The sequence below is a fragment of the Monomorium pharaonis genome, chromosome 1 (genome assembly GCF_013373865.1).
Source record: "Monomorium pharaonis isolate MP-MQ-018 chromosome 1, ASM1337386v2, whole genome shotgun sequence".
NCBI lineage: Eukaryota > Metazoa > Arthropoda > Insecta > Hymenoptera > Formicidae > Monomorium > Monomorium pharaonis.
In genome coordinates this window covers 20,755,654-20,776,014 of record NC_050467.1, presented here as the reverse complement: position 1 = coordinate 20,776,014, position 20,361 = coordinate 20,755,654, and the positions used below count along the sequence as shown (strand labels likewise).

At 36.5% G+C, this 20,361-nt stretch overlaps 1 protein-coding gene across 7 annotated transcripts in view; it reads left to right on the top strand.

Moving 5' to 3' along the window:
- LOC105834520 (nucleolysin TIAR) overlaps positions 1 to 20,361 on the top strand; it is a 532,534-nt gene that overhangs the window by 469,318 nt on the left and 42,855 nt on the right. For all 7 annotated transcript variants that reach the window (XM_036295522.1, XM_036295524.1, XM_036295523.1 and 4 more), the window contains 2 exons: positions 9,630 to 9,705; positions 14,874 to 14,976. In XM_036295522.1, the coding sequence (XP_036151415.1) occupies positions 9,630 to 9,705; positions 14,874 to 14,976 (179 nt within the window). The remainder of the gene's footprint in view (positions 1 to 9,629; positions 9,706 to 14,873; positions 14,977 to 20,361) is intronic.

Here is a 20,361-nt window from a genome sequence, read left to right as displayed (position 1 = left end):
GAAGTACCCACGAGACACCGACACTACGTGATATCGTATATTCGATTTCTAGGATCCGCTTCTTTTAATATCCGTAAGAATTTTCTTTAACGCAAAAATAATACCATGTTCTTTCGCAAACAATAATAGTTCCAATTTCCTCGGCTGTAATCATTTTTGCACGATTGTTTTCGCAAGAGCTTCGTACTTTTCATAACGTTTCCATAATCATAACTCTCTACACATTACTGTCAATGTTATTCTCTTGTACAAAATGTTTCCAATTTCAGCAAGTAATTGCATATTTCGCTTTACAGTGCAACAAAAGCTTGGCGTGATTATTTTGGTCGGATATGTCCAAATATGCGTTGTCGGAATATAAAATTCGTTGCAGTAAATTTTTATTTCTTTATTAGTGTCGCAAAAAATTCTCAATGCAGCTGAACACCTTCTTGCTCGATCTGGCACAATTTCAGTTGACGTAACTTCAAAGCCGTCTAATCCTCTTAACGAAGCCATATCGAGGGGGCAAGACATTGCGTCCCCTTGTACCTGCTATCTTAACCCTTCGTTATTTTGGCTCCCCTCGAAGTTAACTCGTAGGAAGGAGATTCTAAGTTCACGTGCCGCAATCCTTACTCGTATTCAGCTAAATGCAAACTTTCTCAAACTGTAGCCAATTCGTTGTTAACTCTCATCATAGTAATTTACTTTAATTACATAGAAAAGTAACGTACAACCACCACTTTAATCCGCAACTACCACCTTGCCTACCTATTGCTCTTTTGTGATTTAATTAGCTCTCTATGTGACTCTCTATTGTGACTCGAGAGACTCGGTAATTATTATTTTATATCCTATAAAAGCACGTAAATAATTTATCACAAGATTTGTTGTCACTGGTGTCCATAGTAGAGCCGGTGGACTTAATCTCCTTGCAACGTCAAACGATTTCATAACTAATATCACATATCACAACACTGCTCACGATACGAGCTACCGCATTTGAAATTTAATTATGTTTACGAGACTAAATTATGGAAATCGCATTCACGTTGAACACGCCGGGACATTTGTTTATCATCGACACTAAACAGTTCGTCTCTATTCACGGCAATGATTCGCACTGAAAATTCTGAAGCATTGGGAAGTAACAGGCGTCGAAAATTTAATTTTGCAAGCCTTATTTTGCGAGAGATATAACTACTGGCTATAAAGAAACCTACATCCAAGAGTACATGTAACTTTTTTACAGTTACTTCATATTTAGGAATACTTTGACGTGAGTATGACGTGATATGTATAATTTTAAAAAAGAGAAACAAAGAAACCTGACAAATATAATAACAAAATATTTAATTTTTTCAATGTATAACATTGAATAGAGTCTTCAAAAATAAAGAGATTATTAACAAACTAGTTTCTTGGAAATATTTTAATTTAGTTTATGTTTATAATACGCCTAGTGTAATTCATATTTGAAATGTTCACGTATATATATATATATATATATATATATATATATATATATATATGGGAATACATTTAAACTTATAAAAAATTCAATTCTGCAAATGTATAAATCTACTTCCATTTATATTCTACGTTCTATGAAACATTTCATAATTTATAACGATTGCAACATTTCGTTCATCAGCGTATAAAATGAAAAACATATCAGCAAGCTGCAGATTTAATAAATAATCCATACAAGAGGAAAAAATATATAATCAAAAAACAGGCACACGAAAAAGTAGGGGAAATAAAGATTCTTTTCATATCTCAAAACGCGGAAATACCGGGTGGGCTAATAGCCACGTTTGAGTGCCGGCCATTCGGCAGGATATTGCAAGTGTTACAACATGCGCATGTACGTCACCTGCTGATAGTGACGCGTTCGTAAAACGAGCGTCGGTAAAATGCGTCGCAGATTCGTTGAACGCACGCCTGTGCAACTGCCTGTTTCAAATTGTATTTCATGCTGAATAGACAAAATATATTCGTGAGCATAAAATTAAAATCAACGTCAAAATTTTAGATTCTGGTACGATTCCCTTACAATCATGTAAGTCATTGAAAGTGACTGATACTCCGCATTTTGATCTGTACAGGATCTCTTTTACACGAGACTTTGCTAACGAAATAAAAATACAAAATTATAAATAATTACATGATATAATCTTCGCTTGTTGGAAATTCACGAGAATATAATTATAAGTGGTGTATTCTTGTAGTCTCCGGTCGGGCTTGATGGGATAAACTTATTATCGTGATCAGTAGATGCCATGCAGCTTATCGATTGGAGAAAATACTCGGGCATTTACCATTCAGCCGGAAGTTTTACTCGACCCGTGAAGAAGGGCTACGAGCCGCCATCATCGTTGCTTGCGCCACGGCGTTTTATTATCATATGTTTTTGCTCTATACTTCTATTGAATAGCCCTATCATAATATCCTTAATATCGTCTATTTCTATAAATTTTCTTCCTTCTACTTCATATTCTTTTGTTTGTTTTTGGTGTTTAAATTTGTTTAACTTTTTTTTCATATAGACAAATATGAAGAATATAAACAGATTCTTAATAAAATTTTGTTAATAAAATGTATTGCATTAACTACAACAAGTATTGTATAATATTGTAACATAACAATACGATTATGATATGATATTTCTTTCCAAATTATCATAAGATTTCATATTCAATATTATCAAGTAGCTGCATGACTTTTTATTGAAATGTTCCATCACGTTAATTTCTTAACTGCAATACATTAGTATGGAAATACCAATATATATATATATAATGATTGTATTACAGTAATTCATTTTCGTTATTGTATTGGCGAATGGATTGTACGTGGATCAATTCGGATTGAAAATTGCACACATTATACACATATCACGCATCGTTGCAAGGAAAAGACATAAATTACCGATGCCTGGCGACTCGCCCGAACGAATTCGGCTCCGGCGAACTTCGCAAAATAGCACCGGCGTAATCAGCGGCGCGTTATCTGCCCTCGCCTACAACGCTCAGTGTTGCCTTTTGTGTGGGCATTGAGAGAAAGAGAGAGAGAGAGAGAGAGAGAGAGGGGGGGGCAGTCGGGGAGTAATAAATATGTTATTAAAATTACCATAACCTCGCACGCCGGTAGGGTAAAACGGCGCATTTTGCAGTTAATTTTCCGGTTATCTAGGTAATAATCTCGCTTACGGCAGGGCCGGTTAACCCTTTGGTTATAGGGGTGACTATCGCGAAAAGGGGATGAGAACGATAGGGGCGGAAGGTAAATCGGGAGCAGGGGTGAAAAGGGGCTTGGTAATGGCCGGTGCTGATGCCGCGTGTTACGTATCGGAGACATTAATAAGCGGTTTACAGCGACGAAAGTAGGAATGCGGCATGCCGTCAAGGAGTTCGGTGGTGAACATTTCCACAATGAGCACAGTTTCGTTCGACGCGATCTCAAAATCGAAGGAAGCTTTGCTTGTGGGACCCTCGAGGGCTGTTGGGTGCCACGACTTTGTCTGAGACTCTGTCCACCTCCACCCTTCGCCATCGACCCGACCTATCCTATCGACAATTAGCTGACTCGGTGTTGAGTGCACTTAGTAAGAATTAAGTAAGCTACATGGTCGCGTGTCCTATCATTTCATCAATGATCAAAATGATTTTCACGAGTTCTACTCTCTTATCGCGCAATATATTTCTCGTCGAGTCCTAGATTGCGAAGCACGAAAATATTAAAATGCGCTATTTATGCAAATTATAATTTTGCCATGGATATCAATAGACTTATTGACCGCCTATCGGGCTTTACAAAATCAATCCGAGATGAGACTGGCGATGGCGTGTCTGCCATTAAAGCTATATTAAGAGAAAATATACTCCGAAGGCGTTAGTTTGTTTCTAGAGAGAATAAAGTTCTCTCGCTACATTACTTAAAGTCAACAAAGTTTATGTAAACAATCGTGCCCACTTGATTGACTAGCATTACGCTAAAATGCTGGTCTTTAATGCTTTATAAACACTCTTAACCCTGTTGATAGTGTAAACTTTAGCCGGTTCGACTGGTTATGCAGAATGCACATTCCTGCCTCTCGTAAATACGGTATTTGAACGCGAACAAATCGATAATAAAGCAAAATATGATTAATTTTTAATGTTAAATTAAATGTAATATTTTAGCAATATAACGAAATCCTTCATGTAAATCAGAATTTGATAATAATCGATAATAAAATGTCAGGCTGCTGAGGTTAGCTCTTCTACTATTCATAATCGAAGAGAAGAGTAACTTCTTATCGAAAATATTTCAACCTCGAGCCGTGAGAGGGTTATAAATTCATAACTTACATCCCGCGGGATTCATTATACGGGCAGGAAGATAACAACTCCCGCTAGCATAGAAAACTGCACTATACCACTTACTGCTTGAACTCGAAATATTTCCGATAAAGGCTTTCTCTTGTAGCAAATTCCAAAATAGCGGTATGGCTAGAGCTTTGTAAACGCAAAGAACGAAATTTGTGCTCTAAACGTGTGACATCTTATGTGCATCTATATTAAGATTAAATCTATGCACAATTGCATATATTGGAAATTGGTATTCACACACACACACACACACATACACGCACATATATGCGATTATGAAAAACTTGCACGACATAATCATACATTCAGCTAATAATTAAATCGACACGTCCGACCTGATTTTCTCCCTGGAATCTTTCAATAACACAACATCAATTTGTCATCGTAAAATGTCGCGTGCTTTATAAATGTTCTACTCTACTTGGTATTTCTATCCCTTGTAAACAGATAAGTTGTTATTCCCTTGATACAGAAATCGATAAACGGCGTCCGAGAATAGCGATCAAATGCTGATGAACGATAGCACTCTGCAGCGATTATTTGTAGGTAGATTGATGAATCTGTTCCCGCGGACGCTCATACCCCACGATTCCTCTCCCCGTCCGCTCGAAAATGGTGTTCTTCAATCTTCGTTGCCCGGACGATAAGGACCCAGATCCTACCGTACAAAGATTTTCATGCTGACGCGCCATTCCTAGCGCCTAATTAATGAGTTTGAATTTTTCCGGCGGCTAATGGAAAGACTGCCTGCGCAGCACGTAGTCAAAGGAACCGGCATAGTATGAAAGATGAAAAAGCGGCATCAAGGAATAGAGGTTAATACGCGAAAGTTTCGCGGCTTAAGGATATGAAACTGATGAGGTCGTGACACGATTTCGTCAATTCACGATCCTTCTTTCCCTGCACCTCCCGCCTCATTGAAAATATCTTGTACCGAAATAAGAACGGAATGAAACGCGCTTGAACGATCATTGTTAGAAACTTGGGCACCAATTGAGGGAAATAAAGGTAGCTTATTCTTTATAACACGCATGTTTGAAATCTTGCAAGAAGTGTGCAAGAGAGATCTTTTTAAAGATAATGGTTCAATAATATCATTTAGTCTATAAAAAACAAATATAAGACAAATGTATAATGTATATTAAATGTATATTAATCATATAAGATTTATAATATTATTGTTAACTAAAAAGATTTAAAATGTACTATACTAATATATATATAGAATTGTCAATTAGATCATCATATATTATATATGCACATTATTATTGTCTTACAGAGATTTCGTAAAATTTAAAAATATTATATGCTTAAAAATTTATAACATAAGAAGATGCCTAACATGTTTGTTTAAAATTTGAATTTGTAATTTTGTCACTACTTAAAAAAAGTTGTGACTCTCGAATGTGCAGGAAAAAGTAAATTTCGCGAATGAAAAGTTTCATCAATGTCTGATTTTCATCCTAAGTAAACTGGGAAAAACTTTTTGCGGAGTAAGATTCAATTATGATATTATCAAGTATATTTGAATGTTTCCAAAATAATAGAATAGTATGTATGGAAAGGGAATAGCCTGAATTCAGAAGGGAAATGGCGCATTAAACAAGAAAGAAAGTAGATGAAAAGAAGATAGGCAAGAGAGGATGCAAGAAAAAGATACGAACAAAATGCGAAAGTCAAGGAGACCAGTTTAGACTTGTTGAAATGCATCGAGCATTCTGGCAAAAGTACGGTGTTTACGAACAGAATACGTCCAGCAGGCATTGCAAACTAGCAATTGTTAAGTAAATACTGTACAAGTGAATCGCATGTTAATTATCAAAATTGGACTGCCGACCAGTAGCTTTTATCAATCCCGGGAATTTACTTTGCGAGATAAAAGGAATTACCACTGGGAATTTTACAAGCTCCTCTATACTTGGCTCAAGATTAAAGAGAATAAAATCTAGAAACTTGTTAAACGATTGAACTATCGTGACTTGTTTAAAAAGAATTAAACCACATTAAGAAAATTACTGCTGCAGAAGTAGGACGGAATCGTAATCAACGTGACAAGATTTATAAAATTCTTGTTATTAATATTACATGAATGCAATGACTACGATGACAAATTGCCAATTACTAATTCGTGTTGAGCTACTTTTAAATAGTAAAGGCATAATACAATCTTTAATATAAGTGATTAGGATGGGATTTCAACGATTTAAGAAAATTTAAACGCATACTTTCCTCCCCTCCGTCAGTGTAATTGTAATAGATGTCACCTATATAAACAATGCAGAATCAAGATTTCGAAATTGATAAAACGAGCAACAAGCCTGCAATCTTTCTGCGGATTACATCCCTAGCGCGCAATTTGAAACATCGACACACCCCATCCTTCCATTCTCGCGTCTATCACGCCCGACCTAGTCGACGGCAATAAATCTGAACTTACGGTGTATCCTTGGATGCAAATTTCCCTATAGCTATAGAAATTTCGTAACATAATATCGCCATTTCCTTTCTCGCGCTACATTGTCTGCTATTATGTAGATACATATATAATATATGTATATCTCAATAAGAATGGACATTATATTATCTCACAATCAATTTGCTCATCATTTATAATATTCCACTAACTGATGTGTAAGTACGAACGGTACAACGTTACACAGGAAGGCAATTTTGAAATTGATAAACTGAAAGATAACTTATGCGAAATTCGTCACATCGGAAACATGTCTAGCGTACAATTTGAATCATCGCCCCCTGCTCTTCAATCCGCCTACGCAAAACTTTCTATCCACACGTCCATCGTGTTCGACTGGTTCGATGGCAATAAATCTAGACTTACTCTTTATCCTATCGAGGCTTTGCCCACCAGGGTGCGAGCCTCTGGCATTGTCGCGGCTATATCACCGGCCAAAACGGACGAGAGGGACGGACGGCGTGTCGTACGACAAGACTCGACGGAACCTGAATTAAATTCTGAGATTTATCGCGTCAATAACCGTGCATTAATTTATGATTTTTTGCGGTGAGGAACGTAAATCCACGGGACACGCCGTCGCGCCAATTGTTTTGCGCTACGTGGCGGCCCAGCCAGAGAAATGGGCATAAAGAGAAACGGCAAAGAGGAAGAGAGCAGCAAGCGCGCGATACGGAAACACACAACAGTTCAAACCTACATCGATAGAAGCAGCGCGGCGGTATATATGCGGCGTGAGCGATGTGAAATGTGGGTAACGGCGTATGCGGGCGACTAGCGGCGTGCTCTACATCTAACTTATATTGACCACTCAACATTCCGAGCTCGTAAACTACGACGTTCGCCGACCGTTCGGTGCAAAAGCAATCGGAAACAGTATTTCGCGGTTCCAAAAGGCCTTTGATGTCGCGCACGTATCACGAGGGGAAGCATCGTCAATTAAAATTACGTGCCCATATTTGTTACTTGGCGCACGACCCCGATAAAAGATTATTCTTGAAATGCTCGTCACACCTCTCCGAATTTAGATCCCAATAAAGATTAATCGACGAAAATTGACGGTTTGTCTCATTCGGAATTCTCACCTTCAATCTTTAATTCATTTCGTGATCTTCTTTTGCTTGCGGCAAGGAAAGACCCGTCGGACTTGAAATTGTTTAATTACTGCCGCACTACTAGTAATGTTCCGCATTAGTCATTAAACAGTAATTTATTCCCTATCGTTACTCATTAGGGAGGGTGTACACATGGTACAAATTTTTTCTCACTCTTTTCGCTTCCGCCCAGATACGTCCTTTGATCGATTAATCGTTTTAATTACGGGCGAAACCGCGGCAGGTGTGCATTCAAATTGATGCACAGAGTGGAAGCACCGACCGGCTACAGCTTGAAACGCGCGTAATTCCGCCTGCCTTCTCTTTTATTTCCTTTTACGTTCTTTCCTTTTGACAAACCTTCTTTGAAACCTTCTCTTCCCAAACGAGGTCGTCCTTTGGCTTTTTTTAACACCCATTCTTCGCTTTCCATCCGCGTATATCACGGCGAGCGTTGTTTTTACAAGATTTTTCAAACATAACACGTTAAATTGTGGTTCTGCACATTATGCATCTAATGACTTTTCATCGTCACAAAGCTGAGCATGATTTTAGTTCAATAGATAAACTGAATGGCAGAAGGATAATACTTATTAGAACAAAATAGAAGTGCTTTAATGCAACGTTGTTAAGTTTTTGATTCTAAAATATCGAATTTTTTTTTAATTCAACGAAAACTAATCATGTTTTGCAATCTGTAAAATACACCTAACGTAAACGTTTATAGGTGTCATCTATTTCCTAATTACTTGCTGCTCTTCTACACTTAATCCATCACAAACGAGAAGATAAAGGAAGAGGATCAGTACTGTCATCTTCACGCCGGCAATTTTTTTTCTACGGGCAATTAATTCCGTAGTACGCGGAAAGTGTCATATATCAAAGTTCCGCCGTTCCGTCTACATCAATCACCGTGCATAGTTGATAATGGATACCGCGCGACGTAGTCTTTTGAAAATTTCCAATTGCGGTCGAAAAAAGTCCAGATAGCCGCCGGATAACGGAAGTGAAAGGAGGGATCGGTATATATGCGGTGCGGAATTTTATTCGCGCATGCCACCCTCCCCCTGCTACTATCGGTCGAAAGGACATTTCCTCGCCTTAAGCTCTCGTCGAAACGATTGCAGCCTTCAGGGCCACGTCGCGCGTTCCAGTATTCCTAATTTTGTCGCCGGGCGCTACTGGAATCTTAATTATGAGGAAGAATTTGTCGAGGGTGGTCCGGCAACTCGGTCCCAATTCGCCCGACAATGTCGCCAGTACTTTTCCAGAGAATATGAGCGTTTCAAAATTCAATTGCGCATGAAACAAATTGAGGTCTTTTGCTACGAGTACCGTCATATTGCGATAATGAAGACATAGATGGGAATGAATTCTGGAGGAAAAATAGCATTACATTTATATGTGTGTCATTTCGATGTTTATAGCGGAAAGAAAACGTGGAAATATGTAAAATCATTATTCAGAATTTAGTAGTTATTTAAGTTATGATGGTTATATCAAATACAAAAAGAATTGTCATACGAATAAAGGTGAAACAACTTTTATTTGAATAATTCTCTTGATATAATCAAAAACGAATTTTTTAGACTTAACTAATAAATTTTCAATCAATATCCTAACATTTCTTAATTGAATCTTATATTCGTATATATGCTTCATTCATATCTACAGGTTACTTTATCGAATATAATATTTGTGTTACAGAGATTGCAGAGTTGTCAGAGATCCCCAAACTTTAAAATCCAAGGGTTATGGATTTGTTTCGTTCGTCAAAAAAGCGGTAAGCGAGCAAAACTACTATTAATTTCAATTTTCACTTTCTTTGTTTAAAAAGTAGAAAATTTAGCGTTATATCATAGCTGAGATAATAAACTGATCTATCACATGAGCCTCAGCTATGTCATTCAAATTTTGCACAAAATACCACCACGTTTAATTATGCACATTAAAGCATATGTTAAAAGTAGATTAGCTAATATATTATAATTTTATTAGTTAATAAATTATTTTTAAGAAATATGAAAGTTAGATGAGGGACATGTAGACTCTTAGATATAAAATTTTACAACTCTGTTATTCATATTCTGTTTTTACAGCATGAAAAACATAACTTTTTAATAGTAGAAATTTCCTTCTATTTAAAAAGTTTAATAAGATAAGTCCAAGTATGCATCAATCGATATATCTTAACTACCAAAAATGTACTTATTCCGAATTAACTTCAGGATCTTGCAAACCTTTTAAGAAAACTTTATACATCGCCCTTTCTTGTAACGTTCTCTTTTACCAAAATGTGACCGCTCTCAAGAAAGTCTAAAAGACTGTCGTTTTAAAGAAGGCTGTAGCATGCAAAGCGCGTCGATTAAAACAACAACGTTGGTAATTCCATTCCTAAGAGATTATAATCAAAAATGAAATAACAAATTATCCGGGTACTTGTGTGAGCAAAGAAGATAAGAGAGCACAATGCATTTTATGTAAATCAGAATTACGGTAGCATAATGGCAAGAGGTAGATAATTCCCTTCCAAGCAGCATTTTAATTATCGCATCTAACTCCAATTGTCTCCAAAGTCGGAAAGAAAAACGCGAGCATTTCTCAACGGTAACAACTGCGAGATCACATCCGTCATTTTCGCAGTATGTCAAACTTGACGCTGTCCTCCCGGCTTTCGCTGATCAAATGAGGGGGTGGGTCCGACCGTCACGGTTTACAACATCATTTTTCGGAGCTAAATGGAGAGTGGCCGGAGTTTTAGTGTGACCCGCCAAAATCCGCGACGTAAATCACGGCGAAGTTAGATGTACGGCTGAGTAAAAGAAGGCTTTCCTCCGTTTATGGCGGGGTTATTCGTCGAGGCGCCTGCCCCGAAGGTAGACCCTCTCTCCCCTCTGTTTTAATGTCCTATCGATCTGGACCACCGCCGGCACCTGCCTCACACCCGCGGTATTACTATTGCCGAAGTATAAATTTCCCGAGTGTCTCCGTTAACCTCGAGGAACACGCGAAAATTTCTCCCCTTTCCTTCCCGCCACTATCCCCCGTGCACCGACCGGTCCCACCGCCACTATATCCTTCGACCGCCGGATACACGTACCTAAATCGCGAGCTCTGATCGCCCAGCATCTAACATCCTGACTCTTTTAAGATGTACGACGAAATTCCCAGGATTCTCGTTTTTCTTTGGAGACCAATTCCAAGTCTCGGGTACTGCATTTAATGAATATCGAACTTTATAACGCCTCACCACGTACTCTTGTCCATTTCGTGTATCTATACATGGCATTCATCGTGACATTGCAGGTGCGACGGTAAATTAGTATTGGCAACAGCTCTCTGTATGTACACGTGCGCGTTGAAATGTTATTTCTTGAATCTTAATAAATAAATATTTATTTTCTTTGTACAAACCGATTCATATGATTTAATTGTTTCTCTGTAATCTTACACAATGAAATTGTAATAAATCTATTTATAATTTCAAAAAGAAATATATATTAGTACTACGTTTCTAAGAGTGAATATGGTACAATGTCGTTGTCTATGCGACAGATAGATCCGTCATATAGTTCAAACTCTGTCCCTGTTACCAGTTGAGCCAATGTATACTTACTACTTAAGTGCTTGGGCCGCTCTAGTTACTATCAACTTTTGTTGCTTTACCATTTGATCGATAAATCGTGCGATATTATGATTCGCGACCTTAAATACACAAAAGTTCGCCTCCGTTCGCATAGATTTGTATTCTTCTAGATAGGTAAATGAAAGCAATTAGAACGTCATTTACGGCGCATTGAAAAACAGTACCTAGGCATGTGTCAACGTTATTTTATTTACGGCTGCAGTCAAAATATCGGATGCATAACGGTCACGTTGACATGTAGCATTGAATATACGCACGGCCATGTAAATAAATAGTCTTTATTTTCTGACGCAATAGGAATATCGTATGTAGCGAGTCGCAGAATTTTTAAAACAACAGGTCATATTTTTATTTAGTCATAGAGTCATACAGTTTTTATTAAAAATTGAAACATTATTTAAGTCTTTTAAACAGTACGAGCAAATTAAATAAACAATTTGAAACGTTTTAAAAAAAGATACTGTTTAGAATTTTGACTTATTATTTTAACGAATACAAAGTTCAAACATATTATGTGTATGTATGATTTATTTAAATTAGATTATTTATATTTTATTAAATTTTAACAAAAATCATTAGCAAACTATGTTAAATTTTAGATAATAATTTTTTTTAATATAAAGTTATAATGTAAATACACTGGAACCCCGCGTTAGCGTACTCCGCGTTAGCGGAAACTATCCCCTCCATATGCACTCGGCCCACATGAGTAGCGTGTGTGGGGATAGCAATGAGCAATGCAGTCGCGTATTTCACGGAGTGGGAGTGAAACCAAGCAATAGGAGATAACCCCGCGTTAGCGGACCAAAGCCCCGAACAGTCCGCTAACGCGGGGTTCCAGTGTACTAACAAGATTTATAAACATTTTTTAAGAACGTTAACTGTTTGATTTGTGTATATATGTATATATCACAAGTTGTTATGAAAATACTTAATATATGTATATCAGAGCTTAAGTAAAAAATTTAATGTAAATAATGTAAAACTTAAGAGACAAGCCTAAGGAGGCATAGTCTTTTATAATCGAGCTTTGTATAGTTTGTTTGCTCCTGTAGAGGGAAGTTTCGTTAAGGCCACGTAATCCGACAGCGCATTACTCCGTGTCGGAGCATGACTTAATAATGCGTGTAAAACAGTTGGGTGTCGGTAAGCGGCGCTCCCGTCTGTCTATAGCATCGCCGACCGCGGAAGAAATTCGATTTGATGGGTGCTTGGACAGCTCAAACTGCCGACCAGTGGAAAGTACGGGGAGAGACGGAAGACGGCTGGCTTCTGATGGTGGTACTTCTAGTACCACGTAAACGCCCTGGTCACGCCGGACGGAAGGAGGCAAGCGGCGGTGGTTTTCAGGGGTTGTGGGTCGAAGAGGCGTTGGGATATCGACCGAAGTTTAGAATCGGCTTAGGACGGGGCATTCGGTCGCTTGAGCTCTATCTAGGCTAACCGCGCGAATGTGCGGCATCATATCAGGAATGCAGATTCGAATCGGAAATATTTTATCCAGCGGGGTGTACGATGGGAAATAAGGAGCGTGCGGAAAAGAGCGCCAGAAAGCCGAAGTGTAGCTCGTGCCGTGAAAGAAAGTAACGGCTAGACATGAGGCAAGGCAAAGCCGAGGACGCCTCGAATGGCGCAAATGGTTGAGAGTAGAAAGCGGCAGAGGGTGGACTGCGATGGAAGCTAAAAAGAAGAAAAGACTGTAAGGAAGAGAGAGAGAGAGAGAGAGAGAGAGAGAGAGAGAGAGAGAGAGAGAGAGAGAAGGGAGAGAGAAAGAGAGCGAGCATCTTTTCTTCGCTTCTCATACTCAGAGTTTTTCGAAACTTTTTCACAAAATTTCTCGCATTGAGAATATTTTTAGGTCTCCTCTCAGCCATGTGGATTTATCATTCGAATACCAACGTCGATATCGCGCGAGCGTACCGTCTTCGCGCGTGTACACGATCCAAGCGATGACGTGTACCATACCATATCTATTTCTTATTGCGCAAGTACTATGCGTTGCAAATGTCGCAGTGATGCGATTTCTTTACCTTTTCCGTGAATTTCGTGATCAATTCGGATTTTGTTTTTCGTACGAATCGCGTAATGAACGTGTAAAAAGAAGACGAATTGGATATCACCGTGAAAACCGTTTCGCTCGAATGTCCATGGATTGTGCAAATAGCTCGCACTGTGCACGGAAATACGCCGGCTTTCTCCTCTTTGCTAAAGGTGTTCCCTCGACCCTTCCTCGGGAATCCAATGTCGCAATGGAAAATGTCCCGGATCGCCCGAAGCAGTTCACGAAAATCCGGGGAATCAAGAGTGCAGTCGATCGAATAAAATTTCAAAACGTATATTAAGTTGACCTGGATCGAGGGCCACGCCGGCGGGATACCGCGGCTGAATCAACAATAAGTCGCGGATAATATTGACGTCAACATACCTGTTGGTTTTATCCGTGGTTTTGCGTGTGAATGCAGCGGCGTCCTCCCGCATCTCGCGCGAATGCCGTCGCGGTTCTTACGACGCCCCGCAATTGTTGTTATAGACGTTGCGAGAGACAATAAAGGAGCTTTCGCAGAGGCACTGTGCGACGACGCGTATTTTCATTCGTCTCCCGATAAAATCCCTTAGAAGCATTCTGTAATACGTAAATACACACATTCTTATCTTCTTTATAATTTCACAATTATTATTTATATTTTTTTATGGAATTCACGTTAATTACAAGACGGATTTTGCGTTTTCAGTATATCGGTTATCTTTTTTGTTCTTACGTTTTTGTACCATTTATTTATGTTTTAGCGCATGTTTTAGAGACACAGCATTGTAATGTAAGAATTTTGCAAATTTAACTGTAATCATATCCGTTCGTACGCATTCAATAAAATACATTACAAAATAAAATGACTGTTTTGCTGTACATGCAAAAATATTTTGTATTTCCATTTGAATGCTCTTTGTAAAATCAACGACTCCTTTGATCGTAAAAAGTGAATTAATAAACGATGCGATAGCATAAAGACCGAATAAAATTTGATGCTGTACTAAGGTATTGAAAAAAAGTATTCCATTATAAAATTGAAAAGCAGTGCGTTGCGAAAAATAAGCGAAATGAAAAAAAATTTTAATAAAATAGAAAAAAGTATACAAAGCAAATATTAAATAAATGTTAGTAAAATTCAATGGAATTAATATCGGAACAAACACAATCTTGTACACTTAACAATTAAAATTGTTCTCTTTCTGCTTTTAATGTGTGAATTTTGCTTTTAGAACTTGTGCGGTAGAAAATATTGATTTTCCCTGTTGTCTTTTCTCAGGAAGCAGAGAGTGCCATCGGCAACATGAACGGCCAATGGCTTGGTGGCAGAAGTATTCGGACAAATTGGGCCACCCGCAAACCTCCCGCACCTAAATCCGAAGGTAAGTACTTTCACAGTACTTTTTCTACGATCAAGAATTTTGTTGCATACAAGAGTGTAGCATAGAGCATGATTACTATCGTGATAAATGGTTTTCTTGACATAGCAGGTGAAAGTATTTAATTATCGCTTCAGATATAATTCAATGTGTACTACGTGTTACGTAATTTCTTATCTGAGCAAAGTAAGTTGCTTTTTTATTTTATCGCGTTATTCCCGGAAATTTTTCATAAAGTATCGCATATAGATATATAATGCAAAGTTCGTATGTACAAGAGCGGATATTACCAATGATCAGAACTGAAAAATGAGAAAATGCGATTACGGCTTTGAGAATTTCTTGCATGCTTTATTTAAAAAAAAGAAAAGCATGTTAAGTACAAGTCGTGGGAAAAGCTGAAAGCAATTTTAACGAGTCAAAGTCAGCTCGGCGAATAAAATATCGGTTCAATTTTGGAAAAGAAAATCAAAGCGTCGATACATATTTCCAAGTGCTCCGTCAAAGCGTTATATTTACGTCCACAGCATGCCTCGTCATGAATACCAAATCGGCGCTGCTAAATTAAATATCGCGCTCGTCGGTCGCGAATGCGGAAATTTCGCCGACGCAACCGGAATTCGATTAGGTCGGCGAAATTCTACCGCGCACAAATGGATGCGCACGGTCGCGTTATTCTGTAGAGTTCGAAAGGTCCGCCTCTTGTGCAACACTCGGTGAGTCGTTCGCACAGAAAGCTTTCACTGTGCCATTCAGGAAAGCTCGAAACGGCTTTACCACGAGCGGTTACTCTGCAAAGCGGGCTCTACAAAGGCAGCACTAGCTGTTCGAGTGTTTGTTAATCGATACCTTGAGATGGACTCAAGAGCCTTTTTTCAATGGACCGAGGCGGAGGAAGGAAGAAGTTCTACTCGCGTCGTACTATCATGTTCCCAGAGTACTGAGATTGATTTCAAAGCCCGGCGAGCGACAGTATGGACCTTGTGAAAATTCCCCGTAGCAATGGGGGTCAACAAATATTTTCTTCTCTCTCTTTTTCCCCTTCTAAAATGCGTTTACTGACGATAAGTCGTAAATCGCATTTCAAAATGCACCGAATTGACCAGATACGATTCTAACGAAAGGAAATTCTAGTCGTCGCGTCGGGAACATTGAATATAGGATACACATACGGTATAAGGATAGAAACGTTTAAATTCTGAAAGTTATGATATCGTATTTCTACTGTAACGAAATTACAATAGGTTACAATAAATTTTAATCAAATATCTCGAACAAAATATTTGAATTGCAAAAGAGATAAACTATCTTTGCTTATGCAGCATCATCGCGGTCATGAATGAGTTGAAACGTTCTCTTTCGCGATAGTAATTACTTGTATAATTAGGATGGTTTGAGACAACGGTTGGATGAAAGCTCTGGCTCGGTAGGGATAGTAAGAATCCAATTGAAGTTATGAACTAAACGCATAATGAGCTTGGAGGTAGCACTCCGAGGCCCCAAGTAAGTATTATTATATTATCATAAGCGGCTCTTCGTCGCTGAGTCGAGGACTCCATCGTCCATCCTCGAGAGTCACCCCCGACCCCTCGGCTAACTAATTTCATTCCGCAAGTCTTTAATTAGTATTCGTCGCGAGGCGTCCAAACTTTTTCACTAGGCGAGGGCTTGCAAACTCGACCTACCCGGATTGTTCACCCGTATTTGCATAGGCCAAATTCGCAGAAAGTACTTTCTTGCTGGCCACCTTTACGTGGTTAATATTCCCCGACGAACGTACCTTAAATTTCTCATAAGAGAAAATAATAGTTTCGTAGAGAAGTTTACCTTGTTCGCCTTCTTTTGCGCTGTAAACATTCAGTTCTCGTGACAGTTCTCAAAAGCGTAGATATAGGTTTTTGCGATTAAAAACGCAACCACGTGGATTGCATTGATTTATAACTTTTACTTCCAACTTTACTGTTAGAAATAAAAATAATTCACTTTTATTTCTAACTAAATCTATATCTAAGGTTTCGCAGTAAAGCCCTGCATCGTTCTTGATTTCAACATCTTGTTTGCAGCGTCTCACGTTCTATAAGCCGTCACACCGACATATAAATTTATTTTTATTAAACTTTCAACATCTACATTCATTATTAAAATCTAAAAATTTAAATCTCTGGGTACTTTTCCCAGTTAAGTTACTATAAACCATTAAAAAACTGTTGGTTACGGATTTTACTTCTAATTTTTTTGAAGCAATAAAATCGTGTATTATACAAGAAGCGTTCACATTTTATGAAATATTTCTATACATTTATAAGAAAATTACATAAATACTGATAACAAGATTTATTTAATTATATACATATAAATGTAATTTAATTATATATAAATGTGATATGTTAAATGATTTAAAATAATATTTAGTATTGAATATTACATATTTAATTAATAATAATTATTGAAAGTTTGGATCTGCTCTAAGTATATTAAATTTTAACTCAATGATTTTTACTATTAAAAAATATTTGAGAAACCTTCGACATGTTTTAATAAAATTATTATCTACCTTAAAACCTTTTACTTATATACGTTTCTAAATTTATACAAAAATATAGTAAAATATTTTTAACTAAAAAGAGTTTGTGAACTTTGGAAAGTATATAAAATCAAACAAGTATTCAACATGAAGATCCAGCCTTATGACCGAGTGAAGCAACATATTTTGTATTAGTTGTAAAAAAATGTATTCTCTTTAAATTAATACTTAATCGATCAAAAAAATACTGATTTATTTTAAATACTATTCTCAAGTACGTTATTTACATTGAAGTATACGAAATCTTATTGATTATGATGAGCTCTAACAAAACTCTTAAACTTGAGTGGACGACTTGGCATGCTTGAAGCAAATTCTTGCATTGTGTCGATGACAATCATATACAACTAAGAAGTACATATGTGATATTGCGCACTTCAAACCTCACCATTTCGCATAATATCACGTTTCTGCTTTGTAGCACTAGCAATAGTAACTTCTTCCAACTGCTTTACAAAAGTTAAATGTGAAAATGCCGTAACTTTTGTAACATCAATTAAATAATAAAAATTTGTAATATAATTTTTAAACAGACGTTAGTTAAGTTTGAAATTACACATTTAAAAATATGTAACAATTAGATAAAAAAGTACTTTTATTATATTATAATGTTACGTTAAAGATTGCTGTGATATATAGAATAATTTTATTTAAAGTAATTCTTTGATAAATTATGCAATGTACAATAAATTTCATCAAATGATATGATTTCTAATAACACATATTGAGATTCTTTAATTTAATCTAAAAAGAACTAATATTTTTTGTTCTCAAGTAACAAATAGTAATAAATATATAGTTAACATTTTTTAATATTTTTAATCTATGTATGTACAACCTAATCTAACAAGAAGTATTTTTTCTTCACCATAAATTATGTTTTTTTTCATATATTAAGAGTTCCTATAATAATCCATTAAAAAGATGAATTTTTTAATAGTGATAACGTAATAAAATAACGTTTAATTAAAAATCCTAAAAAAAGGTTAGATATATCTTTTTTTCATTGTTTTATGGAGTACATCAAATTATGTATCGATACTATTTACTGCAATATAGAACGGGCATTGTGTGAATTCGCCTATTTATGATAAAATATGATATTAAGAGCTTAGACAGATAAATAAGGACGGGAAAAAGAAAAACAACGCATCATCGAAAATAGAGAAACTCTTTTTTCGACTTTTTTCGACGACAACAAGGCGCGCGCCCACGAAATGCAGTCAAAGAAAACAGGAGAAGTCTCGAGTGCAAGTTTATTGGCTAGTGTTTTACTCGGCTGAATTACACGTACGCGATAGAGTTTATATGACTCCTGCTCTTCCCTTCGGTATCTTTACAACAACGTTTCGGACGGTTGCGCCAACTCTCATCTGCAAATCCAAAACGCGGTGCACCATAACCACCGTGCTAGAGCTGATCTGCATACCTCAACGAAATGAGAAGACGTTACAGCGACTGTGTCGAAACAGTGACTGAATTAACGTCAACAAATATCGACAAGGCAGCCGGCACGCAAATAAACAAACGGAATTGGGATAATTTGTTTGCGTCGCGTGTAAATATGCATAGGATACATCACAAGGAGGTACATTTTCAAGAGATACAATTTCACTTGTATTTATTTTATAAACGAAAAGCATATAATTTTATAAAAGGAATCAAGTATATATATAAATTCTTGATTTTAATATTACAAAGAAAAAAGAAACGAAAAGGAAGTTGTTAGGGAACAGTTGGATCATACCAGCATTTAATTTGACTGAGTCCCAAAGTTACCCGGTAACTAGGCCAATATTTTATAGCCATGGCAATTAGATAATTTTGCGGTCAGGCAAAAATATGATTGTTGGCGTGTGAAACGACAAACTTGGGCGCGGGTTAATGTCGAAAGTTTGTATCGCCACCAACATCGGACACAGTCGAATCAGGACTTGCGAGGATATCAAATGATTACGTATTATTCCGATGTCACAATGTATTATAGAAAATATGATATTCATTTCAATATATATTTTTTTTTACTTTATAAAGTTTTTGCTCTAAAGATTTGTAATAAATTTTGTTTGTCGAAAAAGTTTTTGATATTTACTTTTTATTTTAAAAATACTATTATTACATTTATTTTATAAAGATATTCGTTATGATATGTCCTAAAGAGAAAGTAATATGAATAATTATAAAATAAAATGAAATATATAGAGTGATAGCATTGAAATTTCACAAGCCGATGCAAAATTTATGTATTTCATAAAAATGATATATCGTATACCAATATATTTTATTATTGGATCTTAAAGCATAAGCTGAAATATATATTATTATAGATAGTCATGTATGATTACCACCCGTCCTCGTTATTAAATAATGCAAAATGCATGCAATGTGCATATACTGTTCTAAGCAAACAGCTTATACATCTCAATAATACACATTAAACTGCATTGTAACGGAATATATATATATATATATATATATATATATATAACAAAGAAGAAGACAAAGTATTAGTTGATTTTTGACTAAATATAATTATGGTTATAATTATATAAAATACAAAAAAATGTTTTTTATACTATAAAGTATTTTATTTATTAAATATAAAAGAGTTATTATTATCTATTAAAATTTAAATTGATAAAAGATGATTACGAACGTTACACAACATAAAATACCGATATATATTACAAGTACAATTTCCAATAATATATATGATACAGCTAACTCGAAATATAATATCATTATAATTCCTGACACGATCATTTATAATCTCATTTGTACTTATGCACATTTGTGGACGCATT